Source organism: Sylvia atricapilla, chromosome W, assembly GCF_009819655.1.
Source record: "Sylvia atricapilla isolate bSylAtr1 chromosome W, bSylAtr1.pri, whole genome shotgun sequence".
Taxonomy (NCBI): Eukaryota; Metazoa; Chordata; class Aves; order Passeriformes; family Sylviidae; genus Sylvia; species Sylvia atricapilla.
Window position 1 is genome coordinate 11,564,172 of NC_089173.1, and position 24,187 is coordinate 11,588,358.

General features: G+C 40.1%; 1 protein-coding gene across 1 annotated transcript in view; it reads right to left on the reverse strand.

Moving 5' to 3' along the window:
* The window catches only part of LOC136373351 (protein ARK2N-like), a 61,115-nt gene that overhangs the window by 20,081 nt on the left and 16,847 nt on the right, over positions 1–24,187 (reverse strand). The window contains exon 2 of the mRNA XM_066338252.1: positions 9,219–9,401. Coding sequence (XP_066194349.1) covers positions 9,219–9,401 — 183 coding nt within the window. The remainder of the gene's footprint in view (positions 1–9,218; positions 9,402–24,187) is intronic.

Consider the following 24,187-nt stretch of genomic DNA (forward strand, 5'->3'; position numbering starts at 1 on the left):
GCTCTGTGCGAGAAGCTGCAAGTCCTCATCAAAGACCCAGAATCCTTGAGGATGGAGGGACCTCACAATTTAATCACCTGGGGGCAAGGGTACGCCTGCATCTTCACTCCCACCGGTTTGTGGTGGATCCCGTCCAAATGGGTGAGACCCTATGTCCCCAAGGCCTCTGCAGGCAAAACAAGTGGCAGTGGCATCATGGAGGAGAAAGAAGGAGACCAGCCTGGGTCCTAATAAGGAGAACTCCCTTCTGTTTCCCCTTCCCTCGTGGTTCTTTCCTGATTGAGTTTCTGTTTTTAGAAGTTTTTGCACATCTCTGACCCTCATCCAACTCAAAATGAGAGTCCCTGCTGCAGCATTCCTCCTGCAAGCAGCAACACTCCTTTGTCTCTAACACGCGACCAGTCCTTGGATCGTCTCTCAGCCCAAAGATCACGGGCTGAGGATATTCGCCATGCCATCACCAAGATCCGGGGGACATGGTTGGAACCACAAAAAGGGAAACCAAAGATTGGTTTGACCAATTGTTCGGAGACTGGGGACTCTCAGGCTGGGTAGGATCTGTGGTCAAGACTGGACTGCTGATTTTGTTTATTATTATTATAGTGTCTATAGCTTTCAGACTTATCAAAAGGCTTCTTTATAGACTTATCGTTAGCTCCACCGTCTCCCCAAGTGTCAACCATGCTGCTGTTCCTTCTGCCCCAGAAGACACTGAGTTGCCAGAAATCATCTTTCTGGAAGATGAAGACCCTGAAGAATATATCCCCATTCAGAATGAAGAGGGGCAGTTGCCATTTGAAGAATAGCCCACGAATCAGCAGTGGTTTGGAGACCTATACCCTAATTTGGAGTATTTGGCTCCCCAAATGCAATTTACTTCATTTTAAATCATCAATTATTAAAAACAAAAGGGGGAGATGTGGTGGTGCATGTTTTGGATTTTACTTTGCTTGTTCTGTTATATGAGTTACTTCCAGAAAGTTTAATGTAAAATGGTTTGTTCTTTGTAACCTCCTCCTGTTCCTTTCCCTTGGTTCATCCCCAAGTTGTTTGTCAGATATTCGTTAAGTGTCAATCATTAGTTACACAACCCTCTGGTCCTGTCAGTCACTCTGGGGCCTCTCCCTGCATCCAGAAAATTCCAAGAGAGGTGTCGAGTGACTGGGCAGAACCAAGGGGGTCCCCTCCCATTTGGTTATGATTTGATGTTGCACCTGTATGTCACGTTAAGAGTCACTCCTTACTTTTCTGTTATTGGTTTGTTGCTGTACCCCATCCCTGAGACCCACCCCCCTTTATAAATTGCTCCCCTCACATTCTCAGGGTCTCTTCTGACACAGAGCCCTGGGGTGAGGATCCCCCTGATCCAATAAACTCTGTAGCCCTGTCTCTGAAGAGTCCCGCCTTTTATCTCCTGCCTTCTCTGCATCCCTGCTTTTGGTCAGCCAAGAACCCCACCAGTGTCATTGTGGTGCCGGGGCTGGCCGAGCTGAGTGACACAGGCACTGCGACAGATTCCCCCACAACCAAATCACTTGAGTTATTTGTGCGTAAAAGGTTTGCACCTGGCACTGGGGGTAGTGGCACAGCATTTGGGGTCATGGAAGAAACCTGTCCAAACAGTTGGACAATGTGAGTAAAGCATGACCCAGATGCTTGAGAGCAGTGGTAGCTGCAGAGAAGCACAAAAGCTGATATGTACACCACATGGTAATAGCTGGTTTGGAAGAAAAAGGAGGACATTGGATATCACCAACAGAATGCTGATATACCAAGTTGCCCTACTGGAGCAGGACAATGTTGAACTTAAGGTAACCACTGCTTTGAACCCAGACATGTTTCTCCAAGCTTCAGAAGAAGCCCAGATGCCTTTGTGCCATGACTTCATGGTAACTATTGAACAAGTGTGTTCTGGCAGACTGGATTTCAAGAGTGCTTCCATCTGGGAGCCAGGATCTGGATGTGCACACCAGCAGGAACAGCATTGTACGAAATGGAAAATGGGCTGCTGGGTATGCAGTGGGAACCTTGACCCAGGTAATAGAAGCCCAGGCTTTACCCTTTAACACATCAGCACAAAAAGCGAAATTAATGACCTTACAGTGAGTGCTAGAAATTACTGAAGGAAAAAGAGTAAACATATGGACTGATTTAAAATATATTTTTGAAATAATACACTCCCATTAAATCATATGGAAGGGGATTGTTATTGGCACAGAGGTCTCCTATTAAGTACAAAGAAGAAATTAGTCAACTACTACAGTGTGCAAAAGTAAAAGTCAAAAGAAGTGGCCGTGGTGCTCTTGTAAAGCCCATCAGTTTGGAGACTCCCCAGTTAATACAGGGAATCAATTAACTGACAAAAATGCTAAAGACATTGCTGAAAAAGGTATCCTTGCACTAATACCTAGCAAAAGTTGAATGCCCTGGAACAAAAACCAAATTATAGTAATCAGGACAGGCAGTTAGCCCCATCATTAGAAGGTGATTGGTAACCTCATGCAGGCAGATAATTGTACCTCCACAATTAATGTACAAGATAATGAAACTAAAACATCAGGAAATACATCAGGAAATAAACAATATGGTAACTAGTTTATAAAGGAATATAGTAAGCACAAAGATGACAGAAATTCATAGATCACTTGTTGCAAAATATGTGATTTGTTTTGCATAATAATCTCAAGGAAGGAAAAAGGCCACCTCCAGGGCTAGTATAACACAGGAATTCACCAGGTGATTATTGGCAAATTAATTTTGTAGAACTGCCCAGGAAGAATGGGGACTAGTACATTTTAGTATTTTGGTACTTTTTGTAGATGGCCAGAAACTTTTCCATGTCACACCAACAAGGCAAGGGAAGTGTCAGAAGTTTTGCTAAAATTAATATTTAATAGCATTGGGACTAACTCTTTCAAGTCTTACAAGGTACATTGTTATCAACAGATAACTGGGGTTACACTTGCATGTACATACTTTCCAACCAGAAGATATGGTGTGCATCAGAACCTGGAACTCCAGATCAGTCCAGGAGAAGTGGAAGGGACCATATCAAGTCTTCCTGGTAATCTACACTGCACTCAAGGTAGAAGGAATCAAGCACTGGGTTGATCACATGCAGGTAAAACCAGCAACTACACATTGAACACAGCAGAAACAAGACTGACTAACACCATGTAGGTTTTTTTGTATAAAAAATTTGCAAAGTGTAATTGTGACCATAGTAATAATTGTGATTGTTACTTGCTTTAAGCTGCATAAGAAACATAATTGCTAATGCAATGTGAGGAACTTATATGATGTTAGTAAAAAAGCAAAGTGAAGCTTATGAAGGCTTGAAGGGAAGCTTCACAAGTTTCAAAGGGGAGAGATGCTACCAGATGATAAATTGTCTACACCTGGTGAAATAACACAATGCTTATTCTTCAAAACCACTGGCCTATGGAACTGCACAATGCCCATTGTGTAAGAAGGAGAACTGGAAGTTCACCAGCCCCAGTGTTCTGCCAACTTTACCAGGTCAGCTATAACATTGGGGTCCCTGACCACTAAGAAGGCATGCATAAAGGGGAGAGAAAATATGTTATCGATTTTGGGGAAATGATTATCATATGTATGTTCTGGGACAATCAATGAATATGTATGTAAAATACAGAAACTTTCCTGTATTCAGCATACATGATTTTTGAAGGAGATATCCCCTTGTGCATCCAGCCAAATAAAGAATGCCTGCTTCTTAATGCTACATTGATGTTAAGGAGTTGGAGGGTTTTTTTCCTGAATTTTTGGTAATACAGGCAGCAGAAGAGCAACGTAATCCTTGGCCATTGGTTCACACAAACTGGTGTGGATATAAACTGACTTTATTATGTTGTATCAATGTATTGATGACATATCACCATTCTGAACCCTTTGCTTGACAGGATAATGCCTGGCAGAGAAGCAAAGCAAGCTGGCTCTTAAATAGCCCCCAAATTAATCCTCAGATGTATAAAGGGGAACTCCAAAAGAACTTCCATATATTACCATAGCTTTAAGTTCAGACATAAAAAACAAATGGCAATAGAGAAACCATGATTAGCAGAGTAATTGTTAGCATAGTTGAGTGTCTGTTGCAGACAGGTAGAGATATTATAAAAGAAAGGCCTTATAAAATATTGTTTAGGCCGTGCTACTCTAGCTAAGCTAGAAGTAGCTTGTAAGTTCCCATAAAGAAAAATTATAGGAATGAACACAACCTATTCTTAGAGAAAAAAATAAGTTTGCACATGCATAAACAATGAATCTGTCCCATGAGAATCAGTGAAGAAAATATGTAAACATATCTAGAGAGAGAAAATTTGATAGACATATACAATGGCCCTTACTGACCAATGAATTTAGTTTCACTGCTGACCAATTAGGTTTAACACAGTGCCTTCTGATATTTCCTATAAATATGAGCTTTGTGAATAAAGAAGGGGCTTTTCTGCATGAGAAAACGGAGTCCTGTCTGCTTAATTATTACAGTGAGTGTCAATCAAGATTATAACATACAGATAGATTTACAGCCTCTGGCCATAATAATTTCATGCCTAGTAACATGCCTATGCTGTTAGTTTCTTTGCATGAACATTAGGATGATGCCCAATGTGTTTTGTCTGCCCTACAACATCAGGGCTTGCAAAATAGTCAAAAATATTTGCCTATTGTCCTGGTTTGAGATAAATTTGGGAGGAAACATCTGAAAGGTGTCTCCTCTGAAAAGGCAGATTCCAGCAGCCCCTCCCCCAACTGCTTTATGAATTAAAAAAGGGGAGCCTGTGTGTCTCTGTGTTGCCCAGGCTACACTGCAGTGGCTAAAAGGCGCAATCCCTCTGCTGACCGCCACGGGAGCTTTGACCTGTTTCTTTCCACTTTCTCGAGCCCACGACCCTGAGATTGAGTCTCATGCTCTACCAACTGAGCTAGCCGGGCCCACTTTCTCGAGGCCACGAGAAACACACGCTGAGAGAAAGGAATCTGAGGGAGGAAGTGAAGCTTCTGCACACAAAACTGCCCACCGAAAAAGCATTCCAGTGCTTCCCCCCCCCTTTTGCTCTTAGGGCACAAGACTTATATCTGGCCCAAAGAGACAGATGATGGGAATACCGGACCATACAGTCACCCTAGGACACCTATGCACAAAAGTGTGATAGCATAATAAGATTTTTCACTTAGATGAAGTTTATGTTGTTATTCTCCTATGGGTACACATCCTTTAATGTCTGTTAAACTAAATTCTGGCTGAGGATGAAACTTTTAAACAAGATGAAAGATTTGAAAATTTTGCTTTTCAAATATGCAATCCTAGAGACTGTAAGAAAAGGCCAGTACTGACAAATGTGCACTCAGAAGTATACCAAGATGTATTTGGTCTGGTTGGGATAGAGTTAATTTTCCCATAGCAGCCCTCACAGTGCTGTGCTTTCTATTGGCAGCTGGAAAGGTGTTGATAATACACCAGTGTTTTGGTTTCTGCTGAGCAGTGCTGTCACAGTACCAGTGCTGTCTCTCAACATTACCCCTCTGCCCTCCATCAAGGGGTCAGGAGTGGGCAGGATCCTGGGAGGGGACATGACTACCCCAGCTGACCTAAATTGACCAAAGAGGTTTTCCATACCATATGATATCAGCTCAGATAGAAAAGCTAAGGGAGGGAGGAAGAACAGGTGTTGTAGTTTCTTTAAGTTCCATTGTTATTGGACTGTTCTTTATTCTCCTGTTTCTCTGAATTAATGGTTTTGTCCCAAAAGTTGTTTCCACCCCCTGAGCTGTCAGTAGCACCTAACCCAACCCTTTTTCCCTTCCCTTGGGCCAACCCCTGTCGGAGTCTGTCCCAGGGATTCTCCTAATCCTTGACACCCCACTGGCCCAAGTGACCTGTTCTCCTCGCACTGTTTTCCCATTGGTTCCTGAAGTATGAAACTCCTCCTTGTTCTCCTCCCACATCCTCTCCCTATTGGTTAGAATTTGGTACCCTCCCCTGGGACCTCCTCCATTTATAAGCTGCTGCAGACTGTATTCTGGGTCTTTTCTGTCACTGACTGTTCAGAAGAATAAACCATTCTAGATTACAAACAGAAGACCTCCCTCTCATTCCTTGTCCCCAACCTATGCTGATCTAAAGACCTTTGTGCTGTAGAGCAAGAAGCTCTAAGCCACGTCTCTCGTTGCCTGCTCGGGAGACGTGTCCCACTCTCGGTGCCATGCCGTGGTGGCTGAGCTAGCTAAAAGACTCTAGCACAGCATCAGATGGGGGAGCATTTGTTATTTACAATGTTTGCCTTCCAGAGCCACTGCTATGCATGCTGAAACCCTGCTTCCTGGGAAGTGGCTGAACAACGCCTGCCAATAGGAAGTGGAGAATATATTTTTTCCCCATCGCTTATGCATGGGCAATTTTTTTCTTTAGTAAACTGCCTTGTCTCAATCTACTAGCTGTTTTCCATCTTATTTTCTATCCCCTGTCTCACTGGGAAAGGGACTGATAGAGTGGCTTGCTGGGCACCTGGTGTCCAGTCAAGGTCAACCCCATATAGTCCTTTTGTGTGGCCAAGCTTTGGTAGCTGGGGGGCTACAGGAGTGGCTTCTGTGAGGAGCTGCTAGAAGCTTCCTCCATGTCTGGAAGAGCCAATCCCTGGTGGCTCCAAAGACAGATGCACCTCTGGTCAAGGCTGGGCCAATCAGCAATGGTGGTAATGCCTCTGTGATAACATATTTAAGAAAGAAAAAAAGTTATTGCGCAGTTGTAATTGCAGCCAGAGAAGAGAGGAGTGAGAATACGTGAATATGTGAGAGGAACAACTATGCAGACACTAAGGTCAGTGAAGAAGAAGGGAGAGGAGATGTTCCAGACACTGGAGCTGAGATTGCCTTGCAACCTGTAGTGAAGACCATGGTGAAGCAGCTGTCCCCCCGCAGCCCATGGAGGTCCACGGGGATGCAGAGATCCACCTGCAGCCCATGGAGGAGATCCACACTGGAGCAGGTGGATGCCTGAGAGAAGGCTGTGACCCTGTGGGAGGCCTGTGGAGAAAGGAGACCCCTCTGGAGCAGTCTGTTCTTGATGGACTGCACTCCATGCAAGAGTGGGTTGATGCTGGCTGGATTCCAGGCACCCACCAAAGCTTCTCTCTATAACTCCCTTGCTGCAGCTGGACAGGGGAGAGAAAATAGAACAAAGGGTTCATATGTTGAGATAAGGACCAGGAGAGATCGTTCACCAAATAATGTTACAGGCAAAACAGGCTAGAATTGGAGATATTAATTGAATTTATAACTAAGAAAATCAGAGCAGGATAATGAGAAGTAAAATAAAACCTTAAAAACACCTTCCCCTCACCCCTCCCTCCTTCCCAGCTCTACCTCCTACCCCAGTGGCTCAGGGAGACAGGGAGTGGGGGTTATGGTCAGTTCATCACTCGCGACTTCTCCCGCTGCTCAGGGAGAGGAGTTGTTCCCCTGCTCCACTGTGGGGTCTCTCCCACAGGAGACAGCTCTCTGTGAACTTCTCTGACATGGCTCCATCTCATGAGCAACAGTTCTTTGTGAACTGCTGCAACATGAGTCCATCCTACAGGCAACAGTACCCCTCAAACATGGATCACTCTTCCACAGGGTGCAGTCCATCAAGAACAGACTGCTCCAGAGGGGTCACCTCTCTCCATGGGCCTCCCATGGGGTGACAGCCTTCTCTCAGGCATCCACCTGCTCCAGTGTGAGTCTCCTCCATGGGCTGCAGGGGGACAGCTGCTTCACCATGGTCTTCACCATGGGCTTCAGAACAATCTCAGCTCCCATGCCTGGAACAGCTCCTCCTCCTCCTTTTCCGCTGACCTTGGTGTCTACATAGTTGCTCCTCTCACATATTCTCACTCCTCTCTTCTCTGGCCACAATTACAACTGCACAATAACTTTTTTCTTTCTTCTTAAATATGTTATCACAGAGGTGTTACCACCATTGCTGATTGGCTCAGCCTTAACCAGAGGTACATCTGTCTTTGGAGCCATCAGGGATTGATTCTGCCAGACATGGAGAAAGTTTCTAGCAGCTCCTCACAGAAGCCACCCCTGTAGCTCCCCAGCTACCAAAACCAGGCCATGCGAACCCAGTAAAATTCTAAGCTCACTTACCAGCACCTTTTTACACTTCATGTTTATCTGATGCTGGTCTGTCCAATTTTCTAAGGTACAGATGGAATATGGGAAGAATTACTGTTTGTATTTTAAAGAAAAAAAGAGAGAAAGAAAAAAAGAGAGAAAGAAAAATGATACACAAAAACAATTCTAATACTTAGATTATGACCTGTTGAGGATCAAATTAAGTTTGCATTTAAATATGAAATATCAGAAATTAATTGTATAGGTTTAATTGTAACTTGCTTACAGCTTGGCATGAGTAGGCCCTGATCAAACCTTAGAATCAGTGAACTTTATGTGAACCCTGTTAGCATGGATGGCTAAACAGTGGAGGAAACAGAGAAAGGCTGAGTACATTCAGATAAGGGTTGAAACCCTGGAAGCCCCCAAGGCTGGCCCAAGCTGGAAGATGGCCTGCTCATGTGGACATGGGGAAAAAATCCAGTGATGTGTTAGAAGACCCCAGACCATAAATCACCACTGGACCAAGAGATACATGCAGAGTGTGCAAAGATCTGGTGCACAGACTGTAAGGATATAAAGGTCCAGGAATTTATTTGTTCAGGGTCCATCTCTGGAGGCACTCAGCTTGAGTTGAAATAAACTAACTCTGCCTTAGAACCCAGGCTCTTACCTCTTCTTTAGCAGACCAGTTTACTAGCTGGTGGCATGGGTTGTCATAATCAATCATTCAGTAACAAGCTTAGCTCATTTTCATTAAAAAAAACAAATAAAAAACAAAAAACAAACAAAAAAAAACAAACAACAAAACCCCAGATCTAAGTTCCAAGTAGTAATTAGAAGGAAACAAAGGAGAAAAAATAAATAAGAAAATTAGTGTCAAAAATACATGGTAGGAATATTTGTCGATTTTTATCAGTTATATTTTGGAATAAATGTCAGACATTTTTAATAAGCACCAGCACTGGGATTTTTTTTGCAAAATCCACTTAGGAAGCTTTTAAAGCTGTATAAACTATAAAAATACTGAAAGCAAGAAAGGGAGACACCTACTGAGATGTTGGAACAAATGTCAGAGGAAGAGAATTTAACCAAACCTGTATCAGCACTCGGTTCATCTAGCAGCCCTCCGGTTCTCCAGGTAGATCCTGAGTCTTGATTTCCTAAAGAATTATTGTGCTCTTGAACTACTGCAGCTGCCAACAGATTGTCCACATTTACCACTTCTGGGTCTGAGTTTGTGTCTGATATATCATAGTGAACTATAATGGGAGGTCCATCTGCAGGAGAGAAAAGCAACACAGATTAGAAGACTGCATACTGTGAAAATCCCCTCTAAAAGTACAAAGTACAATAATTTAAGGGTTAATACAATCTCCAACATGAAGCTTATAGTTATAGTTTAAGTGATACATTATATGAACCATTAAACTTCAGTTAATGAATATAGTCTGAGATTACAGAGACACTTTAACCTTTGCATACACAGAAAACACAAATGTAAGAAAAACACATTTATGAAATTATCACTTATTTGTGTATTATCTTTTACATTAACACATCAGCATCTCCATATCTGATGACATTATATTTACAGTCTTAAAAGGATAAACTTCAGTTCAAAGTAAAAAAAAATTAAGATACAGGACATTAAATTTGGCAAGACAAAATATTTATCTAGAGAATTTTACAAAAGTCAAGTAAGAGCTTACATTACATTATGGTTGATTAAATAAAACTAACTTTTTGATATAACTGATCCAGTGACAATAAATTTAACATTAGGCAACTTTCCTTTCATAACATTTACCTGTCAAGGGCAGGGAAATTTTTCAAAGTGGCAATGTTTTTTGGTGTTGTTCTTTTAAAATCGAGGATAACAAGAAACAAAACTATCATGTGCAGTGATAAATATGCTTTTAATTCAATATGATTACCATATGCATTTTTGGCGACCAAAATGAAGAAGGAAAGGGGGAGAGAAAACAGCTTATGTGATTCTGAAATCTGTTCTTGAGGAATAACAAAAAGCTATTTTTGGTCTATTTTGTTAGGACCAACTATATTCTTTGCGATGAATGAAAATCACTTATAAATAAAAAGCATGCTAGAAACAGAAGACACTCAGAAAAAAAAGTCAAATTCAAGACAAAGATTAATGTGGAAGCACAGAGAATGAAAAAATAATCCCAAAAGGATGTGCAGTTTAACTCAAATGGTTCATCCCAGCTACAGCTTGTTGAGTCATAGTGGATGTGTTTAGAGTTCCCACTCCCCAAATGAGAGAATCAAAACTCTCTTTGGGCCAAGACTTCATCAACAAAATTGAGGATGAAATAGAAAAAAGTTTCAAATTTAATTATCTTGAAAGCTTTTTCTCCTGAGGTTTTTAGGGTGTTTTTTTGTTTTGGTTTGATTTGGCTTTGTTAAGCTTGGGTTTTTTGTATCTTGGTGCCTGAAACATAATTCAACTCACTATTTTCAGAATTGTCTATTTTGTGATCAGCAAAACACTTTGTTGAAGAGTGACCATATTGCTTAAATCATACTAAAGATCAGTATTGCAACAAGGTATGAAGAAATTCACAAAATATTTCCAATAAGACCTGCCTCCAAAACAACAATTTCATAAAATGATGTTATATTAGAAATTTAAAACAGACCTGACAAAAATAAATGGGTAGTTAAATGCCAGTGTATTAAAGATCAAACTGTTTGCAACATAAAAAGCTGATGATTATGACTGGAAATCATGATAATTAACTGAAATGCAATCTTTGTCTTTTAAAAAGACAACTACAAAATAACAGAAGACCAAGTTAAAAATTAAGCTGGCTGATGTTCAGTTAATTATTTGTGACAGCTGATGATTAAATTACATGCATAAGCTACAACTGGACAGAATCATAGAGAGGCATGTTGTCTTTCAGTATTGTCATTTAGTTCAATGTGAACATATATAATGTGAGCTATAAAAATAAACAGTCGAGTGGAGAAGATACGAGGGTCAAGTACAATATTGACTATTTGCCCATTTTTTCAGGAAGTTATCTAAAATTTCAGGAGCTATGTACTGTTCCTTCAGGTCTTTGTTTCTCTCGCTTCTTATTCAGATCTCCAAAAGCAGAAGTGAAATTTGATTTTTAGATAGACATGTCTATACAAATAAAATTGCATTGGGACAAAAGGCACCAATAGTCTCAAGTCAAAATTGTACCACTCCTACATGTATAATCATGCAAAAATGTATAATAAATGTATATACATGCAGAGTGATAGTCTCATCACCTACCCATAGAAATAACTTGTGTGAAAGTCTTCATCAGTAGGAAATATAAGAACAAACTTGTTATCTGTAGCTCCACTCTTGTATCTTCCACACTTCCAAACAGAACACCGTATAACTTCGCTTCAATTTAGTATACATCAAACAGACAAAAATATTTTCAATATAGTTTGCATACTGTAATTACATTTATCAGTGTAAGAGCCACCAAATTAACAATCTGGAAAAAAACAAGCTGCTTATTTATAAAGCAATCACAGCAGAGATCTATTTTTTTCTCAACCTTGCCTTACAGAATCAGATTTGAAAACAAAAGGGCCTGACACCAGCTTTAACCATATCTATCACCAGTAAACAACCAACAAAGACAAGATAATAGCCACAATGCTGCAAGAAATCCCTGGATTCTCAGCGTGTATAAAAGAAGAAATAAGTAATAAATGCCTACGTGCATTTAAAAATGCCCAAACAATAAGTTGTAGAGAACTACAGCTAGATAAAAGTTGCAGTAAAAGTTTATAAAAAAAATCCTCTGTTACCAAAAGCTTGTTTCCTTTTCAGTGCTATAAGGATAGGACAGGAGCAGTTAAATTTGGAAATAAATAATACTTCCCTAGCCACCTACACGATCACCTGGTGATGTGATGCTAAGTTTATGTGTGGTACCAAGAAATAAAGACAATTTGCTTTAGCTAGGAAATAAAGTGAAAAAATGCTTTCAGGTTGAAAAGGTAAAAGGATTAACTACAAGCAAAATGGAACTTTATCATCTTTTATTTGCAATAGAGGCACTCCTGGCAATTACTTACTGTAATGGGATTTCAGCAGAAAGAAAAACACACCAAAACAAACCATGCCAGAATTAAAACTCAATGTAGCACAATTAGGAGGATCCCTGATCAGTAATTTAAACAATCTATTTAAGAAAAAATTGTGTCTTTTGAGAAGCCAAGGTGTTGCCGGTTTGGGTTTTGCCTTTTTCTTCTTTTATGTTTTCTATATTCTTTGCACATGTATTTGTAGCTCTATAGCCTATTGTATTAGTGACTAGTTTTCTCAGTACTTTTCCATGGCCTTTCCTTAAGCAGAAAGGCAAAACAAATTCCAGAGCTCCAAGCCCTGAGAAGTACAAGGCTCCTATACTGTCTTGGTTCTTCCTGGGAACCAAGGTTGAGAACAACTCTTTGAGATACATTTTCGTGGACAAAGTACAGCCAGTGCCGAGGGGGGGAATCCGGTGAAGGGGCCTGACCTGGGGGGGAATTGCTTCACCACTTGTCCTCCTAACTGGTGCTTTTTATCAATTATGCTAATTTCCTAAAACCTGTAAATATGTACTCATCCCTGGAGGGGTTGGGCTTTTGTGGACATCTTTCTATAACTGCCCCTGAAGGCCTTAGAATAAAGATCTGCTCTTATATTAACTCCTTACTAAAATTATCTTGGGTTTCATTTCCAGGTTGGGAAATAGGGAACAAAGGCAGCTGGAAGATGCACATATCCCTGGTGATAAGCTATAATTCACTTCTAAAACAATAAATGCTTGAAAAAGGCAAAGATGAAAGTTAGTAAATACCATCAGCAAAATACAGCTGTTGACATTTAATGTTAATAGGGGGAGGGAAAGACTGCATTTTTTATTTTTAAAGATTTCAGAGGCAGAGGTCAGCATGGGGTCAATGTTTCCAAGTGTCCAATTCTCCCTTAATTTACACATCAAAACTAACTCCACTCAGAACAACTAAATCAGAAGTCACATGCACAAAAATCCATGTTTTCACATATCAACCTTCATTTTAAGCTTGCAACATAGAAAAGTCAGTAATTTCTTATCTGCTATCTGCTCCCATGTTTTTCATAGAGCCACATCTCAATTTTCAATGATCTGAACTGTGCTGCAAGATCCATGCTCCTATTATCCCTTATTTCATTATAATGGCAGCACGAACAAAAAGGGAGAATCAACAGTAAAATCTCAGCTATAGGTTAAAAGCAGTGATTCTATAAGCACCATACTTTTGCATTGCAACAGCTGTGTATCAATGCACAGGAAACAAAAATATATTAGCTAGCAGAACCTGAATGGGGAATTTAGATCTTTAAATCTATGTAGACAGGCTGAGAGTGTTGGGGTTGTTCAGCCTGGAGAAGAGAAGGTTCCAGGGAGACCTTGGAGCATCTTCCAATACCTAAAGGGACTACAAGAGAGCTGGAGAGGGACTTTAGATAAGGGCATGGAGAGATAGGAAAAGGAGCAATAGCTTAAAAATGACAGAGGGCAGGGTTAGATTAGATATTGGACAGGAATTGACTTTGAGGGTGGTGAGGCACTGGCAGAGGTTGCCCAGGGAAGTTGTGGATTCCCCATCGCTGGAAGTGTTGAAGGCCAAGTTGGATGGGGCTTTGAACAACCTGTTCTAGTGGAAGGTGTCCCTGCCCATGGCAGAGGGGTTGGAAGTAGATGGTCTTTAAGGTCCCTTCCAACCCAAACCATTCCATGAGATTGACTCTAATTCATTACTTTAACTTTCTTAAATTTAAGCATGTTCTGCCAAGCTCATCATCACCTAAACTCCCTCCAACTGAAGCCAGACAAGTTGTTCAGAGTAAGGTAATCCAAGTCTGGAAATTGTAGCCTGGAGCATCACCATCTCCCCTCCTTCCCCAGTAAACACGAAGACCTTAGGCAGCCACCTTAGCCGAAGCACCTAATTTTTACATCTCTGAAGTTCAGCAAGATTAATTCCAGCTTTAAGGATGGGATTTAAACTTTGCTATACTTTCTCTACAAGTAGAGGAAAAAGACTGATATCCCCAAAAGACTATTCAGATTAAAATAATTTCAAAATTAAAACTCTAATTTTGGTGGTCTGAATTGCCCTCTGGAGTCATCAGTGTGTTTACAATGAAGGAGACATTCATTGTCTAAATAAGACACCTTATTTAGGTGTAAATATCATACTAAGCTTTAAAACACACATAACAGGTACAATAATATTAGCAATAATAATTACAGCACTTTACTCTCACAGAAAGCTTTCCATTAGAGGATCTCAAAGAGCTCTGAGGTGCTTATTAACCTCCTTTTGCCTATGCGGGAAACTGAGGCAAGCAGCTTCGCAGCTTGCTCAGCGCTAACAAGCAGAAGAGCTCAGCTTTGGTGAAAACAGTACTCCCCTCAAATAACTGAGGAGTTTAAAAACAGTGTTTAGGAATGCTTCCATGAAATGTGCAAAAGCTAAAAGGTGACACACAGAGGCACCTCAGTAATTGAAAGCCCAAGGAGACAGCTTCTTCCAGCCTCACCTCTACATCTTTACTGTGAATATACATACTGCTTTGTCTCAATCTCTCAAACTAAACTGGATTTTTTTATATAACAAAAGGAAATACTGAAACATTTTAAAATAACAGGAGTTAAGAATGCCCTCAATTACGCTTGACATTTAAATTTAAGAGATAACTCCATTTACTTCAAGATTACACAAAACATGTAATGGAGTCTAAGACCTATATAAATTTTAAGATCACATGATCATTACAGTAATTGAACTATTTTATGTGTCAAAACCTAGAAGATTGATCTTAAATGACTTGCCAAAATATTTTTACAGTAGACACTTCAGTAACTTTGATCCAAACAGAAAGGCTTCATATACAAGACTACAGGATAACAGCCTTTTTGTTTAGACAAGCAATACAACCCTGTTATTATTGAAAACATGACGTAGAGCTGCTGTTTCATAAAGTATGCACAGTTCAAATGGCATATACTAGCTGAACCCTAAAACAATTCCTATCAGGGGATGTGGGGCAGGATCTGTGCTTTTTTTAATGTTGTATAGCAACATGAAACACTTCATTACTATGTTTATTTATTTATTTGAGGTTACAGTAGTACATTTCAAAATTTACAGAGTTAGGCAAATACATTGTAAATACATTAAAAAAGTAGTGTAACAGCATTCCCTCCAAAATCATAAAGTGAACTTTATTGGTGAATTCACTTTCATTCCATTTTCCTTAATTTCACACAGTAAAGGTTTTGTGTTTGTTTTTTAAACCATATTAAAATAATAAAATCAAAACAACATTATCAAATGAGTATCTGTTCTCAGACTAGATAATTTTTAATATATCACATCAAAAGAGATCTCAAAAATTCAAGTCTTGCAGATCAATATTCATTCTTTCAGGCTTTTTGACGACTAGATGGAAAATATCTTGGATTTTTTTAATCAAATTATATATAAAGATATAATAAAGTCTTTTTCATTGTGTGTTAAGCAAAGGCACATGGAATATGGCTGTGCATTGAAATTATAGGGAAGTGGCCTCTATTTCTCATTACAGGATTTATTTACCCTGAGGCCATCTAATGATTCATTAATTATGAAAACAGATATATTAGACAGATCTCTTCCCCAGTTTTACTTGCAGAAGTCTATCAGGAGGCTTCTGGAAGCCATCACACCCTACACATTTACATAGCCATGACAGTTAAAAAAAATTCCCTGTGTAAATACAACTTACATTAGGGAAAAAGCAGCAAGCACACATCCCATACACACCCCTCCAGAAAACATTGCATTTTTGCAAATACAAACTGCACTTTCCCATGGAAGGACTGACACAGCCTTGATGCAAAGCTTTTGATTTTCCAGACTAATCCATTACTCCCATCAGTCTGTGAGATTTAACAGAGTGCTTGAAATTGCTTCTAACTTAATAAGCCTATTTTCCACGTGCCTTCATTTTGATGATCTAACACGATGAGACAAAATTTGTGAGAAAGACTGGTTTCTAGCATCATGTTTTCAAGGTACTCTCCGTCTCTATCAGTCAGCCCAAATATTTTAGTTTTTACAGTACTTATTACACAGTGCATTTGTTCTACTGCTTCCACATGTAACTGCAGTGGTCACAGTGCAGACTCCAATTATTTTAGAAACATCTACTCAACTGGTCTGATTTACACACCCTCATCAAGCAAAGACTCCCCTGAAATTCATCTGAAGGATCTGACCAAAAACTACAGAAAAAGTTTAATTTCTAATTATATTAAATGCTAGCCCCATTAAAACCAATAGAAAACTTCTACTAATATCAATGGGGCTAGAATTTTATTTCTTAACACATTTGAAATATTACTTAAAAAAAAAAAGATTTACAGTACGTGGATACAGGAAGAGACAAAATATATTAACAAGAGAAATCAATGAAAGTAAACACATTTCAATTTGTAAAATAACTACCAAATATAATCCTGTTTCATTAAAGTTAAAATTGGTCCTCCAGTCTTAATTCTGGCAGCTAAGATAACCTAACTATCCTGCAAAAACACCAGACACTGTGAACTTAAAAAAAAATAGAGATGTATATTTCTGTCTGAATTATTTTATCATAATACTGTTAAAAATAATACTGAAGTGTAGCATATATGAAAAGTTTAAGTTATTTTTCTTTTTTTTCCTCACCTAGTTATTTTTTGCAATGGAAAAACTGAAAAAAGTGTCCACTGCCTTTATTTCAATGTTTTTTCTAAATTAAACCTGAGAATTCAGATGTTTGAAGCAAAATCCCAAATATGCAGATTTAAAAAAGTGTGAAGGATGGAACTTCCTAAAGACCTTGCTTGCCAAACCCCACTTGAGGGAGGGAAGCAGCACAAATGCCTGGGAAAGAACATGCAGCCAAGCCTGCAAAACCACTGCACATTAAAGCCCCTGGACTTTCAAGGATTTCTAAAGAGTCAAATTCTAGGAGAAAATTCTTTAAGTTTTCATTTACTGAGCTGTCAGTTTGACATTTAGAGACATTTAAATGAAGCCTTTATATAAAGGCTTTTTTCTTTTGTACAGGATACTGTTTCACCTGCTGCTAAATCCTAACTGCACAGTGGTATGGGTGTTCCGTTACTCCTATGCTGAAATAGCTGCCACATTAGAAAACATGTAATTCAATACTAAAAATTACAATATAGGAACAGGTTGCCCAGAGAAGTTGTGAATCCCCATCCCAGGAAGTGTTCAAGAGCAGGTTGGATGGGGCTTGGAGACACCTGGTCTAGTGGAAATTGTCCCTGTCCATGGCAGGGGGGTTGGAACTTGATGGTCTTTAAGGTCCCTTCCAACCCAAACCATTCTATGATTCTCTGACCTCTCTGAATAAGCCAGTTGGGTTTAAACTGGCACCATCTTCCCAGAATTACACCAGTTTACACCAGGTAATCTGACTCAATGTATTTAATCTTTGAAACCATAAGTAAAATTCTTTAAAGAAAATAGAGTGTTTCTTTACTCCATTCTGAAGTATAAAACCTAGGGAAATTAGAGAAACTTTAAATTATCATCTATGATTCTCCAAATCTGTGAAAAACTACTGATTTCTCCTCTACTTGTCTGTTACATTTGGTGGTTTTCACATAATTTCTTGAGATGTGAGTATAAACATACATTCAAAATGTAACTGATTTGGAAAGTAGGAGAGTTTCCTTCTGATAATCCTAAAATACGACTGATTTCATGAAATACAGAATGGATGAGGTGAAAATTTATATTAAAATTTCAGCTGAAGCAATTTTAACTTCCCAAAAATTCAAAGTCCTTTAAAAATAAGATAATGAAAATCATGATGAACATATGGCTGCATTTAGTATAGCAAAAGAATTCCCAGAAGAAAAAACCCCATAATCTGAAAATATGTATTGAGAATCTGTTTTCTCAAAGAGATGCTAAAGTCTGTCACACACTTATTGAAAACACAAACTCATCGTTACTATTGGTATCTGAAGGTTGGTTTCTTCAGGGCTCTGAATCTCTCAAATTCACAATACAAAGCAAGAAAAGAGATGTTCCTGTTTAATGGCACAGCTTGACAAATCCTTCATAAGGTAGATTATACTACACCTGAACAACAGAAAGGTGGGGTTCCCCTCTAAGTTTGCAGAGGGAGATACATACTGCTTCACATGGAAAACAAACTCATGGACCAGATATTTAACTGCGTAAATCAACACACACTTCATTTCAGAGGAGCTGATTTATGACAGCTGAAGACCTGGCTCCAGTTTTGAGGCAAGTGAAAAAGATGACCAAAGAAATTAATATTTACTACTTAAAATCATTGATCTTGCACAGGTGTTCTTAACACTAGATAGGTTTTATGGGGAAATTAAGTTAAAATTATATCTAATATGAACTATTCTCTCAGTCTTCTGGGTACCTTGGGATAATTTTATCCTAGAAAGAGAACAACTTTAAAATCTATGCTCAACTGCTGTCATCCTCTGCTTGTTCTTTCACATTCACAGTTGCTAGCACTAAAATAAACTATTAACAGAAATTGATGAAATTAAAAGGTTTAAAATTTTGACTCTTACTAACCAAATCCAAATTTTATCTATTAATACACAGAATGATTACAATATTTTTTTTTTTTTTTTTTTTTTTTTTTTTTTTTTTTTTTTTTTTTTTAATTTTTAAAGACTACCTGACTGAGACACTGAAGCTTGGCAGAAATTTCACTGGCTACATTCTGAACAAAGCTCTTCTCCATTTATGATGTCAGTATATAAAGGTGTTTCAGTCTGAGAAATAAATAAGTTAAACTGATCTCCTTACACAATTTGTTTACAAATACCTAATTGCTCCATATATACTATTTTATTAAAAAGGTTAAAGGTGTGCTTATACAAATACTGAGTTAAGTGGCTGTCCTAATTCCAGCCAGGACAGAGTTAATTTTTGCAGTAGCCAGGACGAGGCATGGCTAGGACCAGGAGGTTACTCTATACCACCTCAGGGTCATTTTCCAGGAATAAGGGAAAGGGTAAGATATGAATTTTGAAGAATAAAGGGCTTTAGTTAAACTAGATATTGCTGACATAGACTTCCCTTTACTAACTAGACATTGTTGAGGTAAACATCCCTTTTTTTAACATAAGCCAGATTTAAGGAACCGATAAATCAGGAGGCCTGTCAACTTAATCAATAGACTCCAAGAACACAATGTGATCATAAATCAGATAGTCTTGAGAAAACAGGATCCAGGTGTCACCAACACTAAAAGGTTAAAAAGGCAAAGCGAGGAAGACGCATCTTACTTCATCATTTTGAGACCCCACCCCCTAAAAAGGACCACCGACCCATTTCAAAGAACAAACTACGCATGCTTAATTGCTTTTTGGCTAATTACCATACGAAGCGGGGAATGGGATGGACCAGAGTCATGAATATGCATTTGTGTTTTGGGTATTCAACACTCTTGTACATAAAAAGACCCTGTGATCATCTGTAAATTGCGCGTGTGTATTTGGGAGCTATCCCTCACGCTGCCCGGCGTCGTAATAAACATACACTTTCTAACTTCAAACTGTTAGAGAGTCTTTGTCCGTCATAGTTGGATATTGGTATTAGATCAATATCCATATTTTTTTAACAAATCATTTTGGCGACCGCGGCAGGACACTGCTCTCTCTGGCCGAGGGAGCCATCGGGGTCTGGGACCCCTCAGGGCGCCCGCCCAGAATTTCCTGGGAAGAAGGGCTCCCACGGCCCCGCTGACACCCCCGGGGAAAGACCAGAGCCTGCTGGAACTACGGACAAAAGGTATGTTTAAAATATTGGGAACAGGTACCTTGGAATAGAGGCGGCTTATAAGTCATAAGAGATGTCTTATGCAAAGCAGAAGCCTGACTGGGTTTTGGAAACTCCGCGGAGTCTTGTAAATGGTTGGTTGTGTTCCAGGTAGAGCTGGTAACTTGTAGCTCCCTCCCGTAGAGGGGAGGGCAGCAGCGGCCCCAGGGCTGCAGGTTTTGTTGGTTTGGGGAGCAGTGGTGGCTCCGATCTCGGCTTGTAGTTTAAAGGTGCGCCTTGGTGATCCATACTCTGAAAGACCGGCCCGAGTTTTGGGGCACGGAAGGTGCTGTCTTGGGTCGTGGTCCCGCGCCGAAGGTGTGTGTGTGGTGGTCCTGTGGTTTGGTGATTGTGTGCGCTTAGGTGAGAAAAAGAATCATTTGTATACTGTATGTGTTGTGGTTTGTGAAAGTTTGTGTGGTACGCGTTTTGGTTTGTGTGATTTTGCTGCGTGTTACTAACCTTTGTGAGTGTTTTTGGAAGTTTTGCAAGTTTATAATTATAAGAGATTTTAAAACTCCCGCCGATCCGCGGAAGAATACCTTTGAGAAAGCGAAGGGATTTGAGTGCTTATGTCGTGATTGAAGCGAGTCACGGACTGTGTGTAAGTTTTGACTGTATAAGTGATGGTATAATTTGGATCAGTGTGTTGTTCAGTAGAAAAACATCTGTGGGCGAACAAATTGTTTAAAAGAAAAAAAAAAGAAAAAAAAGCAAAAAAAAAAAAAAAACACACCAAAAAAACCCCCCAAAAACCCAAGCAAGGGTAAGGGGTTTTCCTTTTCAAAGTGAATGCCCGACACAGCCGCGGTGACTGGGGGTGATTTGTTTCCCCGGTAACCGCAGAGGAATCTAGGCTTGCGCAACCTCAAGCCACGTCCCATAGCTCCTTGTAAAACGCCGAGAGGTTTTGGCGAGTGGATGTTTTAGTTAAAGAGAGATATTCTTATCTATCTATGAAGTTTGCAGTTGCCAGAGTGTGTGGTAGTATCTTAAAGTGCTGGTGGCTTAGTCCTCAACCACAGAGGAGCAGAAAAGCAGTGTAAGATCAAGGTCTCCCCCCGCTTTCCTGCGGAAGGGTCTGTGCTACGTCCTGGCTGAAATCCGTGGGATTTTGGCAAGACCTTGTTAAATTGTTTTTTGGTTCAATGTGTTTAGGGGCGCAAGGGACCCCGGCTGTTTCTTTTGTGAGCCTAAAACTGTTGGTGTTTGAAGCCAGGTCCCTGCAGAAAAGGGAAACCCGGTCTAGCAGCTTTTGATTGTGTGCAGAGAACGGAAAGCCCAGTGCCAGCCAAGGTGGCCGGGATTTTAGTAGAATCGTTGGATTCCTGCGAGAACTCGGTTGATACTCTGCAAAGTTCACATTCGTTAATTTTAATTATTTTCATAGTAATATACCCAAGGCAAGGCATAACAGAAGACCCGGTTTAATAAGTGATTAATAACCAGCAATTTGGGACAAGTTCCTGACTGATTGTGTAGTGGTTTTTTTCAAAAGAGGCAATTTTTTCTTTTTTGTGTGTCAAAAGGCATTGGGGAAAAGAGGATTCTAAACATGGGGGCAAATGAAAGCAAAGAGATTCCCAGAGGAAGCCCTTTGGGGTGCATTTTAACACACTGGAAAGAGCTGGTGGGTTGTGATGGTACAGAAACCAGGAGGGAGCTGGTTAAGTTATGTACACAGTGGTGGCCACTCTATAAACTTGATGAGGGAGTGAAGTGGCCAGCAAATGGTACACTGGACTATGAGACACTATTACAGTTAATGCTTTTCCTCTGGCGGGAACAAAGGTGGTCAGAAGTGACATATGCAGATATGTTTTTCAGCCTTCGAAATCACCCTGAGTGGCAAAGGGATTGTGGAATGAGGCCACCATCTGATCCTTTAGTACTGGCCCTTGAAAAGGACAATAAAGCTACTAAAGGGAAGCCCAAACGTTGCTGCAGCACCTGCTCTATAAATCAGAGGTGCACACATCCCCACCACGTATACCAAGTAGAGGCTTTGGAACAGGAGACAGAAGACATACTTAAACCACCTCCAAAAAGACAGGAAAGGGGGAGGGTGGGGGGAAATGCAGATTCAGAACCACCATTAACTCCAGCCTCCCTCACTTCATCTCTAACTTCATCTTCCCTTGGAAGGATAGCAACTGAGATAGGGGTTTCTCCACCCACTCCTGAACCATACCCACCACTGCCTAGCAGTGACAGTGAGTGGGATGAACCTGAACCTCCCCTGTCAGCCCCCAAACTTCCCCCACAAGGGCCTATAGCATCAAGGACCCAAAAAGAAACCACAGGGGTCATACAAGCACCTCTAAGACAAGCAATGACCTCTGATGGAGAAACAAAACTGATTCAAGTTCCCTTTTCCTCGATTGATTTAGAGATTTGGGAAAAGAGTGCTAAGGGTTATCGAAGTGATCCAATAGGGGTTGCTAAGAAAATGAAGTTTATAATTAAGCAGCATTTACCTAATTGAGCAAACCTCCAATTGCTGCTTGATGCTTTAACAGACTGAAAAGCAATTAGTTTTGAAAGTACCTAAGGATCTAGCCAAGAATGATTGTAGAGCAACACAAGAAGATGTTAAAGATGTATTTCCCCTTCAGAACCCAGGCTAAGATCCTAATAATGATGAGGGATTGGGACAATTAAAAACATACCAAAAATTGATAGTAAAAGCGCTAAAAAGACCCATCTCCAAAACCATAATTTGGTCAGCACTATATGCTGTCAAACAAGGCCCTTCCCAAACACCTTGTGAATTTCTAGGTCACCTGTGGGACGTGATGCTCTGACACACCACCCTGGATCCTGAATCTAATGAAGGGACACAGCAATTAATAAATTTATTTTTAGGATAGTCTACAAGAGACATCAGGCGGAAACTCCAGAAGATCTGGGGTCCAGACAGCCAGAATTTAGAAGCTTTACTGGATGAAGCCTGGAGAGTTTTTAGTAACAGGGAAGAAGCATATAAACAGGGGATGAAGAAATTAGTAGCAGAAGTAAGGGAGAGAGAAAAAGAAAAACAGGGGCAAGGTACACCGAAACAGGGGGCACCCCGACTGGGAAAAGACCAGTGCGCATTCTGCAAGAAATTTGGGCACTGGAAAAACCAATGTCCAGAATTAAGAAAGGGTAATGAACATAGAACAAGTGGTCAAAAAGGGGAAAAGGTGGTTGCTCATGTAAAAGAGGACTGAGGAAGACCGGAGGGGCCTACCCTAGAGGACCCTCTGGTTATAGTCAAACTAGGGAAAAGAGAAGAAGAAGTAAAATTCCTAGTAGACACCGGGGCAACATTTTCAGTGTTGAATAAGGCCCTAATACCTGTAACCAATGACTATGTTATGGTAAAAGGAGCAACTGGCCAATCTGAAAGATCTTATTTTTGTAAACCATTGAAGTATAAATTGGGGAAACAATGGGGAATTCATCGATTTTTATATATGCCTAGAGCTCCATCTGCACTTTTGGGCAGAGATCTGCTAGAGCAGCTGGAGGCAAAGATAATATTTCAGAATGGGGAAATTATTTTGGAGGTAAAATATCAACAATATATAGAGCTGTTAAGTTTAATGATGATAACCAAAGAAATTGAAGTTGCAAATGAAGAAGAGAATTTCAGGAAAGTAATAGATCAGGTGTTTCCTGGAGTGTGGGCTTCTGACATACCAGGCAGGGCAAAGAATACACTACCAGTACAAATCAAAGAAGGAGAACAGCCAGTAAGTGTTACACAATACCCCCTAAAGAAAGAAGATAGAGAAGGGATTAGTCCAATTATTGAAAACTTTCTGAAGATAGGACTACTGAGGGAGTGTCAGTCTGATTTTAACACTCCTCTCCTGCCAGTGAAGAAGCCCCACGGCTCATACAGGCTGGTACAGGACTTAAGGGCTGTTAACAAGATAACTGAAGACTTGTATCCAGTAGTTGCTAATCCTTATACCTTGTTAAAACGTTTAACTCTCGAACTAACCTGGTTTACCATTTTAGATTTGAAGGATGCTTTCTTTTGCCTCCCTCTCCATGAAGCCAGCCAGAAAATCTTTGCATTTGAGTGGGAGAACCCCAAAACGGGACGGAAGAACCAGCTCACATGGTGTGTGCTTCCCCAGGGGTAGAAGAATTC